The 24,312-nt window shown below is 46.9% G+C and overlaps 1 protein-coding gene across 1 annotated transcript in view; it reads right to left on the minus strand.

Moving 5' to 3' along the window:
* UBE2QL1 (ubiquitin conjugating enzyme E2 QL1) overlaps positions 1-17,875 on the minus strand; it is a 32,637-nt gene extending 14,762 nt beyond the window's left edge. The window contains exon 1 of the mRNA XM_079983657.1: positions 16,060-17,875. Coding sequence (XP_079839783.1) covers positions 16,060-16,884 — 825 coding nt within the window. The 5' untranslated portion in view covers positions 16,885-17,875. The remainder of the gene's footprint in view (positions 1-16,059) is intronic.
* Between the last annotated feature and the right edge of the window lie 6,437 nt (positions 17,876-24,312).

Raw genomic sequence — 24,312 nt, forward strand, 5'->3', positions numbered from 1 at the left:
TTCCCCGCCCAACTCTACAATATCCCTTTACCCACAGTGACCAGAACTGTGCAAAGCATTCCAAACGTGATAGCACCACAGACTTGTATAATGGTATTATTATATTGGCAGTTTTAATTTTAATCCCTTCCCCAATGCCCCCTAACACGGAATTTGCTTTTTCAAAGCTGCCACAAAAAAGGCGAGAAAAGGCACAGATACAATGGAAAGAACGTGTTTCAAGAGTCAGCTTCAAAGCACCAGCTTAGTGATGGTTTTCTGACCCAGCAACAGTCCAAAGCCCAACCAGTTTCACGTAAGGAGAGCGACAATCAACAGGGGAGCTACTGAATCATAACTTAAGGACAGAGCACATTCAGAACGCGAGAACTGGGGTCTCTGGATACATGCTTGTGATGTAAATAAGTCTTGCTGATTGCAGAGCGATGGATTTATTACAACCATGAATTCCAAGAACCTTAAGGTTGTATGATACAGCCTCCTAGTAAGCAATATAAAGAAAAAACCTGCCCCCACTTTAACAGTTCCCATTTGTAATACAGTGGTACCTCGGGTTAAGTACTTAATTCGTTCCCGAAGTCTGTTCTTAACCTGAAACTGTTCTTAGCCTGAAGCACTACTTTAGCTAATGGGGCCTCCTGCTGCCGCCATGCCGCGGCGGCACGATTTCTGTTCTCATCCTGAAGCAAAGTTCTTAACCTGAGGTAATATTTCTGGGTTAGCACAGTCTGTAACCTGAAGCGTATGTAACCTGAAGCGTATGTAACCCAAGGTACCACTGTACTCTCAACTTACATTATTTATGTACCGTATTTTTCGCCCTATAGGACACACTTTTTCCCCTCCAAAAATGAAGGGGAAGTGCGTGTGCGTCCTATGGGGTGAATGCAGGCTTTCGCTGAAGCCTAGAGAGCAAGAGGGGTCGGTGCGCTCTCACTCTCCAGGCTTCAGGAGAGCCGCAGCGCCAGCCCCACAAGGTCGGGGGACAGCGGGGAGGCGGAACGCCGCCATCCCGCTGTCTCCCGATGTGGTTTGGAGGCTGACGGCGGGGAGACGCGTGCTTCTCCCTGCCGCCAGCCCCGCAAGCTCCAGGGACAGTGGGATTTACAGAAGATTGGAAGAAGTATATGAATTATTTGAAGAGCAACTGTAATCAACAAATTACGCTAGGACTACGAGAAGTTTTGTAAGGAGAAATATACAAAGTGTTACAAAGTAGAAAAAGATAAGAGATATTGGTTATGAGTTTGAAATATAGTGGTGCCCCGCAAGACGAACGCCTCGCAAGATGGAAAACCCGCTAGACAAAAGGGTTTTCCGTTTTGGAGGCGCTTCGCAAAACGAATTTCCCTATGGGCTTGCTTCGCAAGACGAAAATGTCTTGCGAGTTCCTGCGGGGTTTCCCCCCCCCTTTTCCTAAGCCGCTAAGCCGCTTATCAGCTGATCCGCTAAAAGCCGCTAAACCGCTAATAGCGCTAATCCGCTAAGCTGTCAATGGGCTTGTTTCGCAAGACAAAAAAACCGCTATACGAAGAGCCTCACGGAACGGATTAATTTTGTCTTGCGAGGCACCACTGTAATAGGGAAGATAAGAAATTCATACTGAGAGAATTTTCAGACAGGGTTGATGGAAGTCAAAAATTTGAATAAGATGTAAAAGTATGTTTAATTACTGTTGAAAATGATATGTTAAAAAAAAATAATAAAAATTATATTTTTTAAAAAAAGAGTTCTTTAGTAGGATCATGCTCGATACTTGCTGCAAATTTTCATCACAAATCTGATTTTCTTTTGCCATTAATCCTGTTCTGAGAATAACTGAATCAGAGAATTGTAGAGCTGGGTGGCATCATGAGAGTCATCTAGTCCAACCCCCCAGTAATGAAAGAATATTTTGCCCAATATGGGGCTCAAGCCCCTGAGATTAAGAGTCTCGTGATCTACTGACAGAGCTATCTATGGTGATAAAACACACCTACTTGAGAATTCTCTCTTTGTTCATTCTTCTTCCTTTCATAGGCTAGATCAGGGGACACAAATATAGAGCCTGCATGGACCAGCATACAATACCTGGCAGTACCTCATATGGCACCCATAATAGGCCTCAGTAAAAGATCCCCTCAAAATTTGCAATGCATGAGAGACGGTATGTTCTTCCTGCTCAATTCCTGTTGTCACTGGCCCAGCCTTTGCAGCCGCCATTTTGTGTTATGCCCCACACCCCACAAGAGCCATTTTGTGACTCCCACTCATGACACTTTCTAGAGATTCAGACTGTGCCCACTGGCTCCCAAGGGATGGGTGACCCCTGGGGTAGACTGAGTTATACCTTACTGTAATCACCGAGTGGCCCCTTTAGTGGCAGTTAAATAGGTGGAAATGGCCGTCATTTTTATGATGGATGGTGTCTGTGGGTAGGCAATACTTGCAAGAGGGTCCATTGCAAGAGGGTCCATTGCACCCCACTGGAGGATTGTGGTCAGTGAAGGTAGAGACACACATAGTCCGAGGGGAAAGGCTGGAGGATGGATGGCGGCTAACAGATTGAGGTTGAATCGTGACTGTTTTTGGGGGACAGGAGGCGGGCAGGTGTGGAGGACTCCCTGGTCCTGAATGGGGTAACACTGCCCCTGAAGGAGCAGGTGCGCAGCCTGGGAGTCATTTTGGACTCACAGCTGTCCATGGAGGCGCAGGTCAATTCTGTGTCCAGGGCAGCTGTTTACCAGCTCCATCTGGTACGCAGGATGAGACCCTATCTGTCCACAGACTGTCTCGCCAGAGTGGTGCATGCTCTGGTTATCTCTCGCTTGGACTTTTGCAATGCGCTCTATGTGGGGTGACCCGGAAACTACAACTAATCCAGAATGTGGCAGTTAGATTGGTGACTGGGAGCTGCTGCCGAGACCACATAACACCGGTCTTGAAAGACCTACATTGGCTCCCAGTACGTTTCCGAGCACAATTCAAAGTGTTGGTGCTGACCTTTAAAGCCCTAAATGGCCTCTGTCCAGTATATCTGAAGGAGCATCTCCACCCCCATTGTTCAGCCCGGACACTGAGGTCCAGCTCCGAGGGCCTTCTGGCGGTTCCCTCACTGCGATAAGCCAAACTGCAGGGAACCAGGCAGAGGGCCTTCTCGGTAGTGGCGCCCACCCTGTGAAACGCTCTCCCACCATATGTCAAAGAGAACAACTACCACCAGACTTTTAGAAGACATCTGATGGCAGCCCTGTTTAGGGAAGCTTTCAATGTTTGACGCACTATTGTCTTTTAATATTTTGTTGGAAGCCGCCCAGAGTGGCTGGGGAAACTCGGCCAGATGGGTGGGGTATAAATATTAAAATATTATTATTATTATTATTATTATTATTATTATTATTCACTTGTAGGGAAAAAAGGGGAAAGGGAGTACTTGCAGACACTGCTGGTTTAATTTGCTCTCTGCCCCTGATAGCTCCAACCAATTCAGCTCCTATCCACAAAGTCCCATTCTGGGTTCTTCTGTGTTAATCACACCAGAATGTGCTGGAAATGTGGCTGATTTTTCAATTGAGAGATACGAAATATAAACTCTTAAGAGTTGTTTGGATAGGCTGGCTGAATGACTTAAATCCTTTCCCGAGCCCCAGAGATATGCATCACTTTATCCAAAAATTCTCAGCAGCATTTTCTTGACTTGCAGATGCTAAAAATGTTTCAATGGCTTTTCACTTGATAGGAATCTTTGGGGAGATTAAAGTGGAAAAAATTATTTCTAGGTAAGAGTGCTTGTCTGTTCAGGCACTGATGCCAATCGCATTCAAACACCCCATTATAAAGTAAACGTAGGCTATATCCCCCCCCCCCCCCCATAAAAAGGTGGTTGACATTTGGCTGCTATTTAAGTTACAAAAGTCTGGTCTGAGGAGAAACTGGGTTCTTTTAAATACTATGGGACAGAACTGTAAAACCACACTTCTGATGGGCTTAATGGGTAGAAATTCTTGATCACTCATTCGACAGGAAAGGTGATTGCATGAGGTTGGATTCCACTCAAATCTGATTGGCTGAAGGACAGGCCGGCTGCAAAATAAATGAAGCTATTCTACTAGTCTTGCAAGTGGGTGGGGCAGAGAGAAAGAAGACAAGAATGAAGAAGACAAGAATAAAGAAGACAGAAGAATGAGATAAATAGAAGAACAAGCTGAGAGAGGAGGCAGAAGCAGGTGGAAGACAGGCAAGGGACTATTAAGAGCCTAGAGAAAACTGAAAATTTAGTTTGTCTCATTGGGAAATGATTTATAATGATTTATAATGATTTTTAATAATGAATTGAAAAAAAATGTTTCAAATTACTCCCCCCCCCCCAAACCCTTCCAGAATCCTTTCTGTTGGGGATAATTTAGACCGAAATTCCCAGGTGTCAGAAAAGGCTATTTATGTATGCAACAACTGCGGCCCATGTTTTGTTAGCCCGAAAAGGGAAAGGTCCCAACTAAAGAAGATTGGCAACTTAAGTTGACAGAATATACACAACTTTCAGACTTAACATATAGAAAAAGAGAGCAAGAAGAACATACGTTTAAAGAAGACTGGAAACCATTTATTGAGTATATGGAAAATAACTGTGTACAGCTGAAAACGCTGGCAGGGTTAAAATCAATTCAACAGGGTAAATAATTTTTGACGGATGTAATAATGGAAAACCGATTGGAATAATTCTTGTAAAATATGCATGGATGTAAGATATGCAAAATGAACCATGGAAAGAGAAGAAGGGAAGTCATTGATATTTTAAAGTATGTAAAATGTTTATTTGAAATGGTAAAACAGAAAATTTAATAAAAATTATAGGAAATATAAAAAGGTAAAAGGTAAAGGTACCCCTGCCCGTACGGGCCAGTCTTGACAGACTCTGGGGTTGTGCGCCCATCTCACTTAAGAGGCCAGGGGCCAGCGCTGTCCGGAGACACTTCCGGGTCACGTGGCCAGCGTGACATCGCTGCTCTGGCGAGCCAGAGCCGCACACGGAAACGCCGTTTACCTTCCCGCTGGTAAGCGGTCCCTATTTATCTACTTGCACCCGGGGGTGCTTTCGAACTGCTAGGTTGGCAGGCGCTGGGACCGAGCAGCGGGAGCGCACCCCGCCACAGGGATTCGAACCGCCGACCTTTCGATCGGCAAGCCCTAGGCGCTGAGGCTTTAACCCACAGCGCCACCTGCGTCCCAATAGGAAATATAGTCTGTCTCAAAAGAGCTGAATCACTGGCTTATGCCGAAGGCTTGGCAGTGAGGCCATATAAAGGCATTAAGCAAGTGAGAGGGATTCTGCAAGGAGCTTCTGGAGCTGACCAGAGTGAGAACTGTCTGCAAGTCTGGCTCAGAGGAAACCGGCTGAAGTCTACGGTGCCTGGTGGCGAGATTTACAGGGGAAAGTGGAATATCAATTAAATGGGCTAGGAGCTACACTTTACTAGGCAGCCATACCCAAACTTCTGTAACTGTCACTTGAAGACACTGTAACCTCATTTTAGCAAACATAAGTAAGAAATAGGACCCAGCTGAATTTGCCTTATTTTACATTTATAGTTTCTGATAAATAAATAATTCCTTTTTCATTTTTATATACTTTTACTTATAAAAGTGTGCCTAGCTGGTTTTAGGCCATGTCTAAAATACCACAGCTACAGGATTGTAGATGAAGGGTTTAGGAAACAGGATAACATAAATATATGGCAGTTAGGTTTTGAATTTATGGACAATGGTGGGAGTAAATTAGGAACCCCTTGTTCCACATGCATCAGTGAATCGGCAAAAATAAATAGAAGACGGGCTCCCCACCTATAAAGTAGGGTGACTCATCACAATCACCAAGTTAAAGGTAAAGGGACCCCTGACCATTAGGTCCAGTCGTGACCGACTCTGGGGTTGTGGCGCTCATCTCACTTTATTGGCTGAGGGAGCCGGAGTACAGCTTCCAGGTCATGTGGCCAGCATGAGTAAGCTGCTTCTGGTGAAGCAGAGCAGTGCACGGAAACGGCATTTACCTTCCTGCCAGAGTGGTACCTATTTATCTACTTGCACTTTGACGTGCTTTCGAACTGCTAGGTTGGCAGGAGCAGGGACCGAACAACGGGAGCTCACCCCGTCATGGGGATTCGAACCACTGACCTTCTGATTGGCAAATCCTAGGCTCTGTGGTGTAACCCACAGCACCACCACCCGCGTCCCTTAATCACCAAGTTAGGTGGCCCTAAAAGGGATAAATTCACAGGGGGAAAGGCTATAAATGGCTATCAGTCCTGTTTGCTAACTGCTACCTCCAAGATGAGCTTTAGCATGTGCCTGAATCCCAACAGATGAGGAAACAAGATGCTGAACTAGGCAGCTTTGCCCCAATTCAGCAGGGCACTTCTTGTGTTCTTAATAGGCTCGCCACATCTGCATGGCCCGTGTTTTCATGTTCAGAGCACATAATTTAAAAGCATCGCTTTCCAAAAAAGGAGTTTAGGAATAGTGGTTTGGAGATTGCAGCTTAGGGGTCACTGACACAGAGCCTATGGGAGGTCCACTTGAGGTGTTCCCCGGGCTCCCACAAAGCCTCTGAGTGCCTCCCCACTCACTGCCCCCTAGTTATCCTGCGGTAAGAGTGGTTACCCTTTTCTCAGTACTCTTTGTACTGAAAAGTACATACAGTTGGGGAAAACACTTCTATCTTTCAGCTCTTTGTGTTTAACAAGGCTCAGTTAACTGCACTAGATCCAGCTTTTACCCAGATTCCTTGGAAATGCAAATTGTATGTGTGTGTACTTTCTTTCTCTCTTTCTGTCTCTTGGGAGTGGAGGTGGGTCTGGGGGAGAGAAGTGACCAGAAGGGTGTTGTCCATGCCCCTCACTCAAAAGTCCAAGTGTGCCCACAGGCCTGCCCAAATATGTCCACAGCCTTGATCCACAAACATTTGTATCCAATAGCCCCACAGCCCCGGCAGGACTGTTACCATTTTTTTGGTAAGCATGTCTTAGCTTAAAGTTTTCTACCTTCAGGGAGCCTTTTCCAGATCAACTTGTTTTGCCATGGCTGCCTTGTGCACTGTCAATAATTCCAGGTCACATTCTAAGGATCACATTCAGTTCATAAAGGGAAGCAATTGGGCATAACTGGTTAGCGTGCGTGACTGTAAACCAAAAGGTTGGTGGTTCACCAACCAATGTCTGTCTTTAGGGAAAGGCCAAAGCTCAGTGGAGGTTAAGTCTCTGGCATCACTAGGTAGGGCTGGGAATGACCTCTGCCTGAAGGCCTGAGCTAGGTCAATCAATGGTCTGATTCATATGTAAGACAGCTTTCTGTGTTTCTCCCTAATGGCCAGATCCACAGGGTTTCACTGTTGACCCATGTCAATTGAGAGTATGACTTAGAAGAGATCTAAAGGTACTTTGAAGCTGCACATTCTGTGGGAAGAGAAGATAATTATGGCCAAGCTGTCTTCCACTGGTGAGTTTCCTCACTGAAGACCCTCAACGAGCTTCCAAGGTACCCTGAAACACGTTTTCCAATCCACGGTCATAGAATCATAGAGTTGGAAGAGACCACAAGGGCCATCGAGTGCAACTCCCTGCCAAGCAGGAAACACCATCAGAGCACTCCTGACATATGGTTGTCAAGCCTCTGCTTAAAGACCTCCAAAGAAGGAGACTCCACCATACTCCTTGGCAGCAAATTCCACTGTCGAACAGCTCTTACTGTCAGGAAGTTCTTCCTAATGTTTAGGTGGAATCTTCTTTCTTGTAGTTTGGAACCATTGCTCCGTGTCCGCTTCTCTGGAGCAGCAGAAAACAACCTTTCTCCCTCCTCTATGTGACATCCTTTTATATATTTGAACATGGCTATCATATCACCCCTTAACCTCCTCTTCTCCAGGCTAAACATGCCCAGCTCCCTTAGCCGTTCCTCATAAGGCATCGTTTCCAGGCCTTTGACCATTTTGGTTGCCCTCCTCTGGACACGTTCCAGTTTGTCCGTGTCCTTCTTGAACTGTGGTGCCCAGAACTGGACACAGTACTCCAGGTGAGGTCAGACCAGAGCAGAATACTCTGATGGTCCCATCTCATTAGTCTGATGATTCACAGCCAACATCAGAATCATGACATGAAGTAAAAGATGGATCACATCAGGGCTTTCTAAGCCATATTTTGAGATCTTTGGGAAAGGCCTTCTTGACTGTGCAGCATCTACCTGCATTCTCAGCAGTGGTGCCCCAATTATGGAATTCCATGGCCCTCCAAGCGGTGCAGCAAGAAAATCACTAGCACACTTGCAAAGCTATGCAGGGCTTTGTACTGTTTCAAATAGAATGGAGGACCATGTGTTGAGATTCCGGCATTGCAGGTTTGGACTTGATGACCCTCAAATTCCCTTCCTACCCTACAAGTCTATGTTTCTATGCTTCCCTTTCTCAGGTGCAGTTGGGGACCAATGAGGATGAGTTTTTCAGCACACTTTCTTGCTCAAGTTTTTGTGGGAGTCCCTGTGGAGCTGCTGCATTTTATTTGTCATTATAGAGTTAATATGCATCGGTCAGTGGCAGAATTTTCCTCTGTGCATCAGGAACGCCTCTGGGAGCAACCTCACTCTCCCCGCCCTGGTGGAGGAGGAAGTTAAAGGAACTTACGGCTCCTCAGCTGCCTTTCCAGGGAGCATGGAATTGACCCTCAGGGTTGCGGCCAAAGCTAATCCTACTCTGAGTAGACCTACCTATGTTAATGAACATAACTAATTTGGGCTCAATATTTTCAATGGGTCTCTGAGCAGAACTTAGCTGGAAACAACCCTACGTCTCCTGTGTCTTATTACTGAGATAAATAATAGTTAATGCTACATAAATAAGTTTTTGGAGCTCAGGTGCTTTTTTGCTAGATGTTTTCCACACGGTAAGACAGGCACCACTAAGGAATATACTACTAATCCCAATAATTGTAAGTAAAGGTAAAGGGACCCCTGACCATCAGGTCCAGTCACGAGCGACGCTGGGGTTGCGGTGCTCATCTCGCTTTATTGGCCGAGGGAGCCGGCGTTTGTCTGCAGACAGCTTCCGGGTCATGTGGCCAGCATGACTAAGCCGCTTCTGGCGAACCAGAGCAGTGCACGGAAACGCCGTTTACCTTCCCGCTGGAGCGGTACCTATTGATCTATTATCACTTTGACGTGCTTTCGAACTGCTAGGTTGGCAGGAGCAGGGACCGAGCAGCGGGAGCTCACCCTGTCGCAGGGATTCGAACCGCCGACCTTCTGATTGGCAAGTCCTAGTCTCTGTGGTTTAACCCACAGCGCCATCTGTGACAGGCACCACTAAGGAATATACTACTAATCCCAATAATTGTAGTAATCCATTAACATGTGCTTTGCTCCTGCTTCTCCTTCCACGGGCTGCCCAAGGGGGATCAATTTGGGGCCATTCACAGAATCATGGAGGAGTTGGAAGGGCCCACAAGGGCCGTTTAGTTAAATCTCCTGCAATGCATTGTTGGAAACTAGAGGGAGTCCCTATCTGATCCAACAGGGCTCTTATTTCCATTTAAAGCACTATCTTAACATTGCCTGATTAAACTGACAGAAGCTCTTCTGATGAAACACTGGGAATCTTACCAAGTGCTACACAATGGGTATAATGCCAGTTAAGAGTTTCACAAATTCAGTGATTGTATTTCCCAACAGATGGAAATAGGTTCCCTCTCAGTGCAAGTGCCCTTCTTAAACTAAGTGTTAAGAAAGACTAGCTCTGCAAACAGGACCAAGAATCTCAAGTGTTCCTCCTAGCCAGAGCTTCCGTACCATCTGCCTTATGCAACAGAATCATCCAGGTTATATAATGCAACTCGTATTACATGGGGCTGAATCCGACTGCTACTGGACAGCAGTTGCTCAGATTATCAAACAGACATTGACAACACTCTACTATTAATACTACCCTCTCATTTTCCCTGTGCGATTGCCTTCACATTTTTAATTACAAAAAAGCATTACGAAACTGTTGACAAACATTCACCTCTGCATTTTCCCTTTGCTCTTCAACAACACATGAGCATCATTTTTTTTTAAATAACAAGTACAGGAATTAATATTCTAGATTATAGAATTAAAATTATAGAATTCCAGTGAAAAAGAGTGCATTGTGAATAATTAGGAGTTCCTCAATACTAAGTGAGGCTTACTCCCTACAAAGTATATTTAGGATTGCAATTTAACCTTCCCTTAAAAATGTATTTCTCTGTAGCAATTGTATCACAGATCTGTATTTCTTATTCGCAAGCACACACTTTCTCTCACACAGACACTCATGTGATAAGGAGGGGTTGAAGCAATAGACTGTGTTCAGGAACAAATGTTGAAATAATTATTCGTCTCAGTGTTTAAGCTTAAAATGGTGCAGGTTGACTGCATTAGAATAGTTGATGCTGACTTCGTATATGGGCACACATGGCAAGGCAGGAACCTCTGGATCTGGTCCTCCTCTTCACTGCGGCAGCTAATTGAGCCTAATTGAATCGTCTGCTCCTGCCTCCCACATTTCGTTTTTGGATCAGCACTAAATGGGGACTCTCACCTGCCCCACCCATCCATAGTAGGCTTTCCTGACAACTAATCTGTTGAAGCGTTCTAGGGAACTCAAAAGCTTGCTCAGTACAACACGATCCTACGCTCCTTTCTAGAAGACATGACTGAGTCACATAAAGCAATTAAGTAAAAGCCTGTTACTTTAATTGCAAGAATGCAAAAAAGACCCAGCGCTGACAATTGTTCTCATTAGGCTTGAAGTAACATGAATTACTCATATCAGCGGCAAAAAGGATCATATGACTAATGGATGGGAAAGAGGCTCCATGATCTAGCCCTGAAACATGAAGCAATATGGTTTAATTAAACGTGCAACCACCTCTCCTCATCTTCTAATCCCCAAATGGACAGATATTTACGAGAAGTATTTCCAGGAGAAAATCGCCGTACAATTACAAGGAGGTTTTTGGGGAGCAGAGGGGAAAGCTGAGAAGGAAGATAGTATTGGCAGAAATAATTATGGCAAATGTCACAAAACCATGGATTTTCCCTGAAATTGCATCTATATAATATTTGGTTTCCTCATGGCTTTCTGGTAAAGCAGGGCAAAAGCAGATCAAACTGGTTTCCTCATTCCCTGTGTATAATAAAATGAAGTGTCCATCAAGCTGATATCCAAAATGTCCATTTTGTGCATCTTCACAGGGTAAAAAAACGTTTTCTCACTGAAAACTGTTTTGAGCCTAATGGCACAGACAATTTCATTGTCTTTTGGTAGACATTTAACTTAGAAGGGTTGCTGATACTTTAAGAAGGCAAGGTGGGTTCATTAGAATTGAGGGAATATGGGTAATTGTTTAGGGAAGGTTTGAAGTATAATGGGAAACTTGAATTAAACCAGTGATTTATATTGGCCTTTCTCTTGTTGAGTTAAAAAACACACAGCCTACAATTTAAATCATTAATTTAAATCAAATTTCCCATCCCACTGGTATGTCATACCTTTCCTAAGCAATGATACATACCAACCAGTTAATATAATTACTAAAATAGGTTATATCCAAAGAGAGCATGTAGACTATCTACAAAGTATACTATTATGTATTGACGTGTTCATGTATAGTTGAATAAACAAACTTGGTATTTTTATGAATTTTGGGAAATGTTACATGTAAATACACCTGCCTATTAGATGGATAAATGCTCCTTATGTATTAAGCAGCAGTGCATTAGGAATGTTAACTAGAAGACAATCACGCGGCATGCTCAATGGCCTGTTATAAATGTGAAAAGGTTGTTCAACATTTAAAGTCATTTTAGTAAAACTGAATATACTATTAGTATGCGTAAGCAACTTAATCAGTACAATCCTCTGCATGTAATCGCCCTTGAGTTCAATGGGAAATTTTTGTAAGTTAACGAATACACAGGTCCAAGTGCCCTGAGATTCCAGCACTAAATAGAAGAAGAAGAGTTTGGATTTGATATCCCGCTTTATCACTACCCTAAGGCAGTGTTTCCCAACCTTTGGTCTCCAGCTGTTTTTGGACTACAACTCCCATCATCCCTAGCTAGCAAGACCAGTGGTCAGGGATGATGGGAATTGTAGTCCAAAAACAGCTGGAGACCAAAGGTTGGGAAACACTGCCCTAAGGAGTCTCAAAGGGGCTAACATTCTCCTTTCCCTTCCTCCCCCACAACAAACACTCTGTGAGGTGAGTGCGGCTGAGAGACTTCAGAGAAGTGTGACTAGCCCAAGGTCACCCAGCAACTGCATATGGAGGAGCGGGGAATTGAACCCGGTTCGCCAGATTACGAGTCTACCGCTCTTAACCACTACACCACACTGGCACTCTCTGGTGTCTGACATTGGCCAAGGGACTGGGCCACTGAAAGTTTTCACGCCCTGCCTTCTAGAAGAACATCACAGCAAGGGGTGGGCACCAACTTGCTCCCATCCATCCATCACGGAAGAAGCAGGTGCAGTGAGATTCTTCAACCCCTGCTTTGGAACTGCAGAGTCGAAGGAAGCACACTCTGGCCCCATCAGTTGACCAGGGGGACTAAGGGATGATGTTAGGTTGTGTGGGCTTGGGCTGAGTGTTTACACAGGTGTGCACTGCTGCAGTCAAGCCAGCTTGAGGATAATTCACTCAAAAGGTGAGATATAGATATTCCAAAGAAATAAAGTGGATATATAAAGCCCAAACTTTACATAACCTTTTCAGTTATAACAGCCACTTAGTTCTCAAGACTGCCCTTAAAACTTCTAAACAAGGATTCATAATTCGAGAATGAAGCAAACTGAAAAGCTCAGCTAGTAAAAAAATAGGATTATACAAGATCACCCAGGGTGATGTAGTCTGCCCTTAGTAATATATGGGATGGCATCTCTTGGAACCAAGAGCTGGATCCCAATATCTGTGATAACTGGCGAAGCCAAGGCCACCTGTCTCAAACCCATCCTAAGAATACAGTATATGTCCTATCGTGCCACAATTATGTCATTTCTATCCTCAAAACATATTTTCCCCATGGTCCACATGGAGAAGCGGTATTTAACTCAGTGGGTGACATCTGACTAAGTCAAACGGAGAAAACCCATTGAAATAAATGGACTCGTGTTCCATTGCTTTCAATGGGTTTACTCTGGAGTATGACTTGTTCAGATAACCCCCTATATATACAATTCAGTTCTAAGGGGCTGTAAGTATTGGTTTAACATGCTGGTATTCAGAGTTAACTTCAACCAAGCTATTATTTATTTATTTTTAAAGTTGGGGTTTTTTTGTTTGTTTTTTTTTTTACTTAGTTTTCAAATCTGTTTTAATTTATCTGTGTATATGTACATTCTGCATTTGGGGGTTGGAGGGTCTTTGGAGGTTAACACTGAAGAAGAACATATTCAATGCCTATGCTGGAGCTATTAAAAAATAAAGAAAGGTGCAATCCAGCAGGATACTATCATGCTCAAAGCCCATCGAAATGAACAAGATCTGCACAATGCCTTCACTTCAGTGGGGTTTGCACAGAACTTCCCACCAGACTGCAACCCAAACACCTAAGGATGTTCCAATGGGCATTGTCCTCTCTGTCTTGCTTAGCGATACTGATGTTTGGAAAGCAGGAGGAGGCAGAAGAAGGATCTACAACCTGCATAAGTGCATTGCAATACGCAGTTGTTTAAAACCATTACTTGGAAATATGGGTTTGTAACCATTAGTCAATACCAAATTTAATTTATGACAGAGCAATTAAGAAAAAAAATATTTATAGACCGATTTATATACCGCCGTCTCGCAGAACATCAGGATGACATACGACGACAGAAAAACATTTTAAAGCAATACAAATTTTGCATTGGTCTGTGACCACAGCGCACGTTTTCAGGGGAGAAAGGGATACAAAGCACATTAAGATCTTGAGGCCATTCATTGGGAGCTAGCCCAGGCAGGAACAGCCATTACAGCAACTTTTTTTAAAAAAGAAATAAATGAGTGCGTGGATTTTCTTACCAAAATCCCTTCCCACCACATCCCAAAAACATTTTTCATGAAACAACATAGCAGAGGAATTGTTGCTGTCTCTGTTTTGAAGACCGTATATCTGACTTTGGTTGCAATCCTATCCCTGCTTACTTGGGTGTAAATCCCACTAAACTCATCCAAATGTATATGCATAGGATTGGGTTGCACATATATGAAACATATATGGGATTATACATAGACAGGGAGACAAATAGATATAAAGGGGGTCTCCTGCATATTTAGTTAAGATTAGAAAGAGCCAGAAGGCCATAGGAAGTGCTGGATTGCGGAGGCAGCATAGATCTGGCAAGGTGGTAGCTTTTTCTAGCTTAGGCTTCAGTTGATACCCATTCATTTCAGCAGACACCTCAAGAGCTTGGGGTTTATTATACACAAGAATTGTGGTGCCCCTTGCTTTGTCTCACATATTCGTACAATCTTAAGCGGGGCTGCAGAGGCTCTCCTTTGAAGCCATAGGCTTCATTTCATAACATCACCATCTCCACGCAGCACCACAATATAGATAGCTGTGTCAGGCTGTGAGACCGCTTTAAAACATCAAAAATGCTTTTCTGGATCAGAGCAAAGAACACACTGTGCCTCCATTTGTGTGAGCACTTGACCAGCCAGTCCTGGAATTAATTGCTCCCAGAATCTGACTCTTAGTCACTGGCACACTTGGTCTCCATCAATGTGCTGTATTTCCCTTTTTAGCCAACAGATGTACCGTAGTTGCCATCGTGTCATCTTGTAGCAAGGGACTGCCTACGATACTGTTCTATATGACAAAATTCTTCTGCCAGTCAATTTGTCACTGGATGACTCAAAAGTTCCAGTTCTGGGAGAGGGAGAATAACTCAGTTTTACTCACTCTCTCCAGATAATTATGAATTTTATAAATCTTGGCTTTGCATGTCTGCTCCCCAAAGTCACCTTTTGTGGGGCACTCCTGGACACCTTCTGTGGCCTGCAAAGGGTCGCTTACACCGTGTTGGGTTGCTGACCGCTGGATTCTACAGAGCCTCTTAGAATACGAATCTCTCCTACTCAGCCCACCGAATACTACGGAGCAGTCATCCTCTTCCATTTACACAAAGATTTGGGGACCAGAATCACCTCCCCCATCTTTGAGAAAGGGGTTAGGATGCCTGCCTGCCCCTCCCCCCCGCCAGCGCTAGAGTTTGGCAAAAGGTTTTCTACACACCCTTTTGAGGAGTGGGGTGGGCAGGGTTTGTTTGAGGTCCGGAAATATTTTTTGTAAGTGCTCTTGAAGCAGTGCGTGGCCCAAGATGGGCATCCCAGTATCCTTGCCAGTATTGCAGGAGAGGATGCTGGGGCACAACTGAGCATCATCCCACAGGTGCACTCCACCATCCTCTCGAGACACTATAAGGTATGAAATAACCAATCTGCTGCTCTCCAGGTGTTGCAGGACTAAAACTCTGGGACCAAAGGGCTGCTGGGTGTTGGAAATCCAACATCTGGAAAGCATTGGCTACCCCATTTGTAAGATATCTCTTGGATAAGGCACACAGCATGGGATAGTTGTGATTTTTAAGAAGAAACAACCAAACAAGACATGAGGGACTTGGATAAGTGTTGCTCCTCTGACCAATTTTTTAGCACTTTACACCTCCTTTAATATTTAAGAGGCGAAAGTTGGGAAGTTGCAGATCGCCCACATCATGTGTGGTTTGGTATTCAGCCACCTGGCTAATGCAGTGCAGCAAAATGGCAGCGCAGGAGGAGATGGATTTGAGCCAAGCCTAGGCCTTTGCTCCAGAAAAACCCCTTCAACGCCAAGGCTCAGCAAGAGAAAGGGACCAGAGGCACAGAGGGAGCCAGCTGGCCAAATATTAGCAGGGGGGAGAGGTTCAGGGGTGTTTCAACCACAGCCAGGCTGGGTGCCACCCAAGGCATGGGTGGCACCCACTGCTTCTCGGCCTAGAGAGCCCCCACCCAAGTCTCTCCCCCCCCCACCAGGAGCCCCTTCCTTCCTTACCTGCCCTTTGACAAGGCTGGCGGCAAACTGGCGCATGACGGCCTCGACGGTGTAGGCGCTGGACCAGCCTCTGGGGGTGAGGAGCTCCATGCAGATGGCGCCGCCATCCAGGACATAGCCGTTCTCCAGACGTGGGCTGAGCACCCTCATGAAGGGCGGCGCGAAGGGGAAGTTGTCCGGGAAGGTGAGGTTGAGCAAGATGTACTCGGTGTTGGTCTCCTTCATGTCCTGCCACAGCACCGAGTCTTTGTCCACCTGGTGCAGCTTCACGTTCCAGTCGAAGAGGCTCTCGTCCACCAGCTCCACCGAGATGAAGCGGTCGCTCAAGCGCGCGATGTCCTGCAGCTCTTTCATCAGCCGTCGGGTGCGCACTTGCGTGCAGTGCGCCTGCCGGCTGGCTGGCACCAGCGACGGCGGCACCAAGGCCGGGGTGCTGGAGCGCCCAACACTGCCCCCCGACGCCGGGTCCTTGCCCGAGCCAGCCTCCTTGGCGTCGCGCTGCTGTTGCTGCGCTTTCTCGGGCGCGCCGTCGGGGCTCGCCTGTTGCTGCTGCTTGGCCACTTCCAGCACCTTCTTGGGCTTGTTGCGCGCGGGGCTGCTGCCTCGGCTGCTGCTGCAGCTCTCCTTGCCGGGGCTCCCGCAGCCGCTGGCCGGCGTGCCTTGCAGCTGCTGCTGCTGCTGCTTATTCTTCTGGTTGCTTTTGCCCCGCAGCGAGGAGCCTTGCTGGATGCTGCCGCGACGGTGGTGGTGATGGTGATGCTTGGGGTCCTCGGTGTCCCTGTTGTGGATCCGGATGAGCCCGATTTTCCGCAGCAGGGTAGCCATGCTCCCAAGGGCTTTGGCCGCGGGGGTCGTCGGGGGGGAAAGGAGGGCAAAAGGAGGACGCAGAGACCCGCTACCTGCCCGAGCTAGGCAAGCCAAGCCGCGCACGCCTCGCCTCCCCTCGGGTGGCGAGCAGAGCGCAAACGGTGGGCAGAGGTTTGTGGAGTGGGGAGAATCCGTTTGGAGGAAACAGAAAAGGCAGCGGGGGAAGGGTGGATGTGGCCGGATCCTGCCGCCTGCCCTCAGGCGCCTCCTCTCAGCAGAGCCGTCGATGCTGCTGCTGCTGCTGCTGCTGCTGGCAGCATTGCCGCAGTCGAGCCGCTTCTCCCCGGGTCACCAGAGCTCCGCCGCCAGAGCCATGGAATCCCACGTTGGAAAGCGCCGCCACCCCGGCTCCCTCCGCCCCCTCCCGACGACACGCTGCTGCTGCTGCTGCTGCAAGAGGCCGCTTCCTTCCACAATAACCTTCAGCTCCGATCGACTAAACCACGCGCGCGCGCACACACAATGGGATCCAGCCGGGCTTGCTCCTGGGCTGGGGGGTGTCTTCTTCCACCCAGTTTTTCCCCCCAGAGCGAGGTGAGATGGTGGCTCTGCCGCATGCGTTTATTTTGCAATTAATTCCCACCCCCCCTAGTACCCACCGTCTGACTTTCCTCTCCTAGGGCACCCGGTTTTTTTTTTTTTGCAAGCAGGAACCCTCCGCTTCGGTCTTTTCTCCGGCCGGGGATCCGGCGCAGGCGAGGCTAATCCTGGAGCGAAGCCGTTCGTGCGCACCGGTGGGGGAGAAGATGGAGACGGCTCCCCCCTCGCCAGCCAAGGCGACCCCCCACCCCACCCCCACGCCGGCCAAGCGAGGGCGCTGACCTTCCGCTCGCCACCTCGAGGCTGCAGGCTTTTGGGGAGCCCCCGTCAGCTGCGCGCGGCGCCTCCTTCTGCCTTGCAGGCTACCCCGCGACTCTGCAGCGGATCTGACATTGCGGGGGGGTGGGGGGGGGAGGCGGAGAGGGAGGCAGAGGAGGAGAGGAAAAAAAAACCCGATTAAAGCCCGCCTACTATTCTGTATGCGCAAGAAGAGGAGGGCCGGGCCAGGCAGATGCTCACGTGGTGGCAACCTGGGTCCCTACTGGTTGGAGGGGGGAAGAAGAATGGGGGTGGGAGAAGCTGGAATTATGTGGGTCTTGGAGGATGGAGGTGCGATGGCTGCTTTTTTTGCAGCAAGCCTCCTCCACCCTCCAGCATCCCCCGCCATAGTATAATTCAGGATAATTGCAGGTGCGTGTGAACAAGAGACCTGTAAATTACCAAGGTTGCTGTCGGGGGAAGGGAGGCGGGAGGCGAAGAAATCTGTAGACCTGCAACAGTTTTTTTGTTTTGTTTAAGAAATAAGATTTAAAAGCATGCCTTTCAGACCAAGGTTGATTCCAGCAAGGACGGGGCGGAGAAATGCAAGACGCATTAATGGGCTGTGTGTGTCTGAGCCTCAAAAAATCCCGTTCGTCACAAGATAAATGTTCACATGCGTAAGGAGCGCGGACGTCCTTGGTTGTGGGCTAGGGAAGGGAAAAGATACCGGGGTTTTTATTGGGCTGCTTCTTGGCACTACAAAGAAAAAGGGATTCTTTTTTTCTGCCACCTATTTTCCATTCCTCGCGTGTAGCTATATATTTGTGTGGAAGCAACAAGAGCCCTGTGGCACCTGAAAGGCTTTCCTTGTAGCAAAAGTTTTATGTGACAATAAATGTTGGGCTTTAAGGTGCCAGAGGACTCGTGGTTTTTGCACAAGAAACGTAACACAACTACGCCTCTATCCTATATATCTGAGGAGGAGGGTGGCGCTGTGGGTTAAAGCCTCAGCGCCTAGGGCTTGCCGATCGAAAGGTCGGCGGTTCGAATCCCTGCGGCGGGGTGCGCTCCCGCTGCTCGGTCCCAGCGCCTGCCAACCTAGCAGTTCGAAAGCACCTCCGGGTGCAAGTAGATAAATAGGGACCGCTTACCAGCGGGAAGGTAAACGGCGTTTCCGTGTGCGGCTCTGGCTCTGGCTCTGGCCAGAGCAGCGATGTCACGCTGGCCACGTGACCCGGAAGTGTCTCCGGACAGCGCTGGCCCCTGGCCTCTTAAGTGAGATGGGCGCACAACCCCAGAGTCTGTCAAGACTGGCCCGTACGGGCAGGGGTACCTTTACCTTTACCTTTATAGTGCCATCAATTCACAAAGTGCTTTACAGAAGTATAGTATAGTACAGTATAAGAGCTTCAGTTTTCTTCCCTGTGATTACTGGGAGAAATAATTTCACAGGATCTGTAGTGTACAGATCAGTCAGGATCTGTAGTAACTTAGGGCTCAGCCACATTTTTGCCCCACACATTATAGGCATAAGGTCTGGGCTTTCCAGGCCTGTCTCAGAGCACTGTTTGCCCACCACTCTCCCCAGGAAAACCCCAGGAAAATCTGATGAATCAGAGCATACAGCAATTTGGGTTTTTTGCAGCTGCATCAGTGGTAAAGAGCTGGGTTTCATGGCTGCACCAGTGCAAAAAAGAAAAAAAATTAAGCTGTCAGACCAGGACCTGGAAAACATTTTCATGAATAACCTATAACGCAGTGTAATGTAATGCAATCTTACATTGACTGGAAAATATAAATTCGTTTTCTGTCATTTGTCCTGCGTCAGGTGGTGTAACAGCACCAACATGGGGGCCACATTTTACCCCGCAGTGCCAATTTTGTATGAGCAGCAACTCTCACATTTCGTCCTGACCACCTGGTTACAAGCCCTTAAACGTTGCAGCTGCCCCATGGGGTGGATCCAGGGCTGCTGTAATGTGAAAAGCACATCTCAGCAGTATTTGTGTGTGGCACAAAGAGCATGTGAGTGGATTAAATGTGCATTTTATGGCCAACTCACCTATGTGACCATTGCGCCAAGTGATGATGTGCAATTATCCACCGCAGAGCAATCAGAAACACCTGAACTCAGCTGAAACACAATACATGGTGGTTTAAATTAAGCCAACTTAAATAACTGGTGTAAATCAACTGTACCATTCGGGCATTCATATATTTCTTGAACAGGCATGTAGAGTAGCCCATGGCCACATACAATTAAGGCATATTGGTTTGCAACTAAATGGAGCCTTTATTACAACATTAAACCATAACCCGCATGCTTTTTTTGCACTGCAGAATTGTGTCTGCTTAGAGACAGTCTTTGTGGCTCCTTCTCTGTACGTATGCAAACATAGTAAGCAAGAACACTTACTTAAAGACTTAAATGTTGCAGTAGTAGGCACTCTCATCAGTAAATGTCCCATAGCACAAAGTGAGACTTCCGAGTAAACAAGGACTGAACTGGCCTGTATGTTTCGTGCTGATAGTTTTTAGATAAGAGAGTGTTCCTAGTGATATGGAAAGTATACGTGAAATATTTTCATTCAGTGGTTCTTATATTTGTTTGGGACACAGACCACTTTGAGAATCTGATGAAAACTAAACCCGCTTCCTGGTGGGGGGGGCGGGAATCTACATGAGCACATTCATACAGAATTTTGCATACAATTAGTTGTATTGCATTGGGGTAAAAAAAAGAAGGGGGGGGGCAAAGGACCCAGTTTTGTGCCCCCCAGGCACCCACGGACCATAGGTTAAGAACCCATGTTTTAAGTTATTAGAGTCATGAATATTCATAACTGTGGACAACCATTGTAGTTGAAGGACATGAAGAAGGAGTACAAAATCATCTATGAGTTCTGTGGATGATAATGACAGTGAGATACAGAATCTTCGGGTTCCTAGAACCTGTGACTTGCTAGTCCCTGGTTTGGTAGAAAGTGCACAATATGAAAAGTAATACGTGCCTTCTTGCTTCATTTAAAATGCTTACATTTCTGATTTCTAAAGTCAGATACCTTCCTCTATTTTTAACATACCATATTTTTCCATGTATAACACGCACCCATGTATAAGATGACCCCTATTTTTTTGGACCGCAGCAAGAAATAATTTTTTTTTTTTGGGGGGGGGGAATTGCCCAAAGTTGTTGAGCTTTCTTTGGGGGGAGATCGCCCAGAGTTGCTGAGCTTTTCGGGGGGGGGGGGTGTCACCGCCACCAATCACTCTACAGCCTGCCCGTCAATGCAAATCGCACGCATCGCCATGGCCACCAATCGTATGAATGTACGCAGCCAAAAGCCCACCTGCACGCTTGACGCAACCACAGCCGATTGCATGTACGACTCGCCGCTGCCGTAAATAGCCCGCCCAATTGCTGCAGCTGCAGCCATTCGTCGGCAGGCCTTGCTGCAGCAACCAGTCACACGCCAACCGCTGCTGACAATCTCCTGCTGGCTGTTGCCACCAATCGCCCGTCCCCCCTCTGGTATCCGTGTATAAGACGACCCACAATTTTTGCCTATTATTTCTAAGGAAACAATATTGTCTTATCCACAGTAGGCCCTCTCCACAGGCCACGCCTCCTCTTTTTAGGACACACCCCTCAGTGGCCTGGATTCACATTCCAAGTGCTTGGCTGGAATGTGCCCTTTAACCTCTTGTTTTCCAGGATGGAGGGTAGAGAGGGCTGTGTGAGCATAGAAATTTGCCTTTGCTGTTCTCAATGGAACTTTTCTTGAGCAATGATGTCTCCCTGACTTCTGGTGTGTCTTGTTTTTCTGGCTGGCCTTCAGTCCTTGTTCTCAAGTCCCACCTTCTGGCTTGCCCTCGGATCTTGAGCACTCTTCAGTCTGGACTTCTGGTTCATGGCTTCTCATTCTCTTCTGACTGCTGCCCATGACTGCTGCCTTCTCTTCCATTGCTTATGGTGGTTGCCTTCACCTCTTCTGACTCTGAGAACAGCTCCTCAAGAAATCCCAGCACTCTTGAGCTGGAGACTCCACAGCTCTGCCAGTGCCTGAGGAATAGGGCAAGAGTGCAGCTTTTTGAAACACCAACAGTTTCCTTGGAGGGAGAATAATAATAATAATAATTTTATTATTTATACCCCGCCCATCTGGCTGGGTTTCCCCAGCCACTCTGGGTGGCTCCCAACAGAAGACTAAAAACAGAATAAAACTTCAAACTTTAAAAACTTCCCTAAACAGGGCTGCCTTCATATGTCTTCCAAAAGTCAGATAGTTGTTTATTTCCTTGACATCTTCTGGGAGAGCATTCCACAGGGCGGGTGCCACTGCCGAGAAGGCCCTCTGCCTGGTTCCCTGTAACCTTACTTCTCGCAGTGAGGGAACCGCCAGAAGGCCCTCGGCACTGGACCTCAGTGTCCGGACTGAGGACAACCTTCTAGCTTGGTGCTCTTGAATGCTCTGCAGCTAATCTGATTTAACCAGCTCCATGGTCCTGCTCTCCTGCTCTGTCTCCTGCCAAGCTTCACCAAGACACCTTGTAGGCTACAGTCTGGAGGAAAGAGTCTTCTGTCTCCTTAAAATACTCTACTGATTTTCCTGTGCTTTGAACTCTTTCTGGTGGTCTTCAGTTTGTCAACAGGTGACACCCAACTAGAACCCTGGGGTCAAAGCTCATGCATCAAAGCCATAGCTGTCAACTTACACAAAATAAGGGATCAGCAGCCAAAATAAGGGATTTTAGTCAACCAGCAGCCAAACGAAGCCTCAAGCGGTGGTTCCCACAGCGCAGCAACCCAGCAGAAGGGATGCAGCAAGGAAAAGCACCGTCACCTCTCCGCTGGGAAGCGCTGAGCAAAGGCGAGTCCCCAGGCAACGCGGCCGATTTGATCGGCACAAGGCATGCAAGCTCCATCCCCCAGTCGTTCTTAGACTCCGTTTTGGGTGAGCAACGCAGCCAAGCAACACAGTTGGAGCCTCCCTCCTCCCTGGCCGGCAGGAAGGGAGGGAGAGGAGCGGCTTCCTTTGAAACCTGGGAAATTTAAGGGACATCATCAATCCGGGACAGCAGTGGGAAACGACGCTGGGATAAGGCAGTTTCCTGCCAAATAAGGGACGGTTGACAGCTATGATACAAACTGAGCCAAAGAGTGAAGAGGAGGGAGGGTGGAACATTGAGGAGAAAGCTATGTTAAGGTGTACTGTTCTTCCAAGTGTTCAAAAGGAGATTGCCTTCAATCAATAAATCCATACATGTTACTAGAACCACCATCTCTCTTGCTTCCTCTAAATCTCTCCAAAGCCATGGTTTTCATCAACCCTTTGACTTGTTCCTCACCTTCAGATGAAACATAGTCTGAAGCGTGTGCATTTACACTGACAAATCTCCAGCCTATTACACTTGACTCTCATCTTTCTTCCTGGCTATGCTTTCCTCCTGTTGTCACCTCTTTGACACATTTGAGATGGTACATTCCTTTGGGGCACGATCTTTCTTACGCTTGCATTGTTATTCTTTTAAAAATGCCATGTACAATATTGTTGTGAGTTTGTGAGCTGCCTGGACCCTGCTTCTGATTCCTGGGTGCTGGACACTGAATTTAGCATGTTAAAATACAAGTCAGGCTGGCATCAGATGTTCAAGAAATCACCTGGGACTGCCTCCTAATTCCTGGATCCAATACAGATTCAATTGCTGGAATAGTGAGGCCAGCCTGGTAATGACCCACTAAACATGGTTTGTTAGGGGGACAAAGGGGGTGTTTCTGTGCCAGAGGGTAAATGGGAGGGGTCCCATCATCATCTCAGAATTAGTTAGAGAGACAAAAGGCTTTGAAGTAGAGTTTTAGAGTTGTTGTGATGTAAGTTTGAGAGAAAAAGTGGCAGTCTTTAAACGCAGCAGGCTAGAGTCAGAGCTATGTTTGATTTCTTTTTGAATCCACAGCTGCAGAAATGGGGGAATCAGGACCCTATTGAAGTGTTAATTCCATTGCAGGCGCAGGTTATATATCTTGAGTAAATAAACCATATATCACAAAGACACTACAGTCTCCACTGGGCCTTGTTTCCAAAAGGAAACACAAACCCTCAGTAAGTGCTTGTAACCCCTGGAATCTTGCACCGCTAGGAGATTGGGGTGACCTGTAACAATATGAGCGACAGTAAAAAGGAATTTATATATGACAAAGGTGAGGCACCTGGTGATTGGACATGCGTGCATGGAATGCCAGACAACCAAGCAATAGCACAAGGCCATTTCCCCCAGAGAGAAAGCAGGAGGAATCGGAGGTGAAAAATCAGGGAGTAGTTATGGGTTCCCCAGGGCGTATGAGGAGAGCCTACTGTCCCTACTTCCTTCCAAGGAAACCAAGAGAAGAAATCTCTGCAACACAAAGTTCAGGAGAAACTAGGTCAGCGCCACCTGCCACTCGGCGTTCAGAAAAGAACATGCAGTGCCCGTCGTCACTTCAGTTAGAGCTGCCGTTCGATGCCCTCGTTCTGCTCTTCTTCGCTCTCATGCCACGTTAGGGCCTACCATTTCGTTATTTGCCCACAGCCATTTCGCTCCTTGGAG

The sequence above is a fragment of the Podarcis cretensis genome (assembly GCF_951804945.1).
Source record: "Podarcis cretensis genome assembly, chromosome: 7".
Taxonomy (NCBI): Eukaryota; Metazoa; Chordata; class Lepidosauria; order Squamata; family Lacertidae; genus Podarcis; species Podarcis cretensis.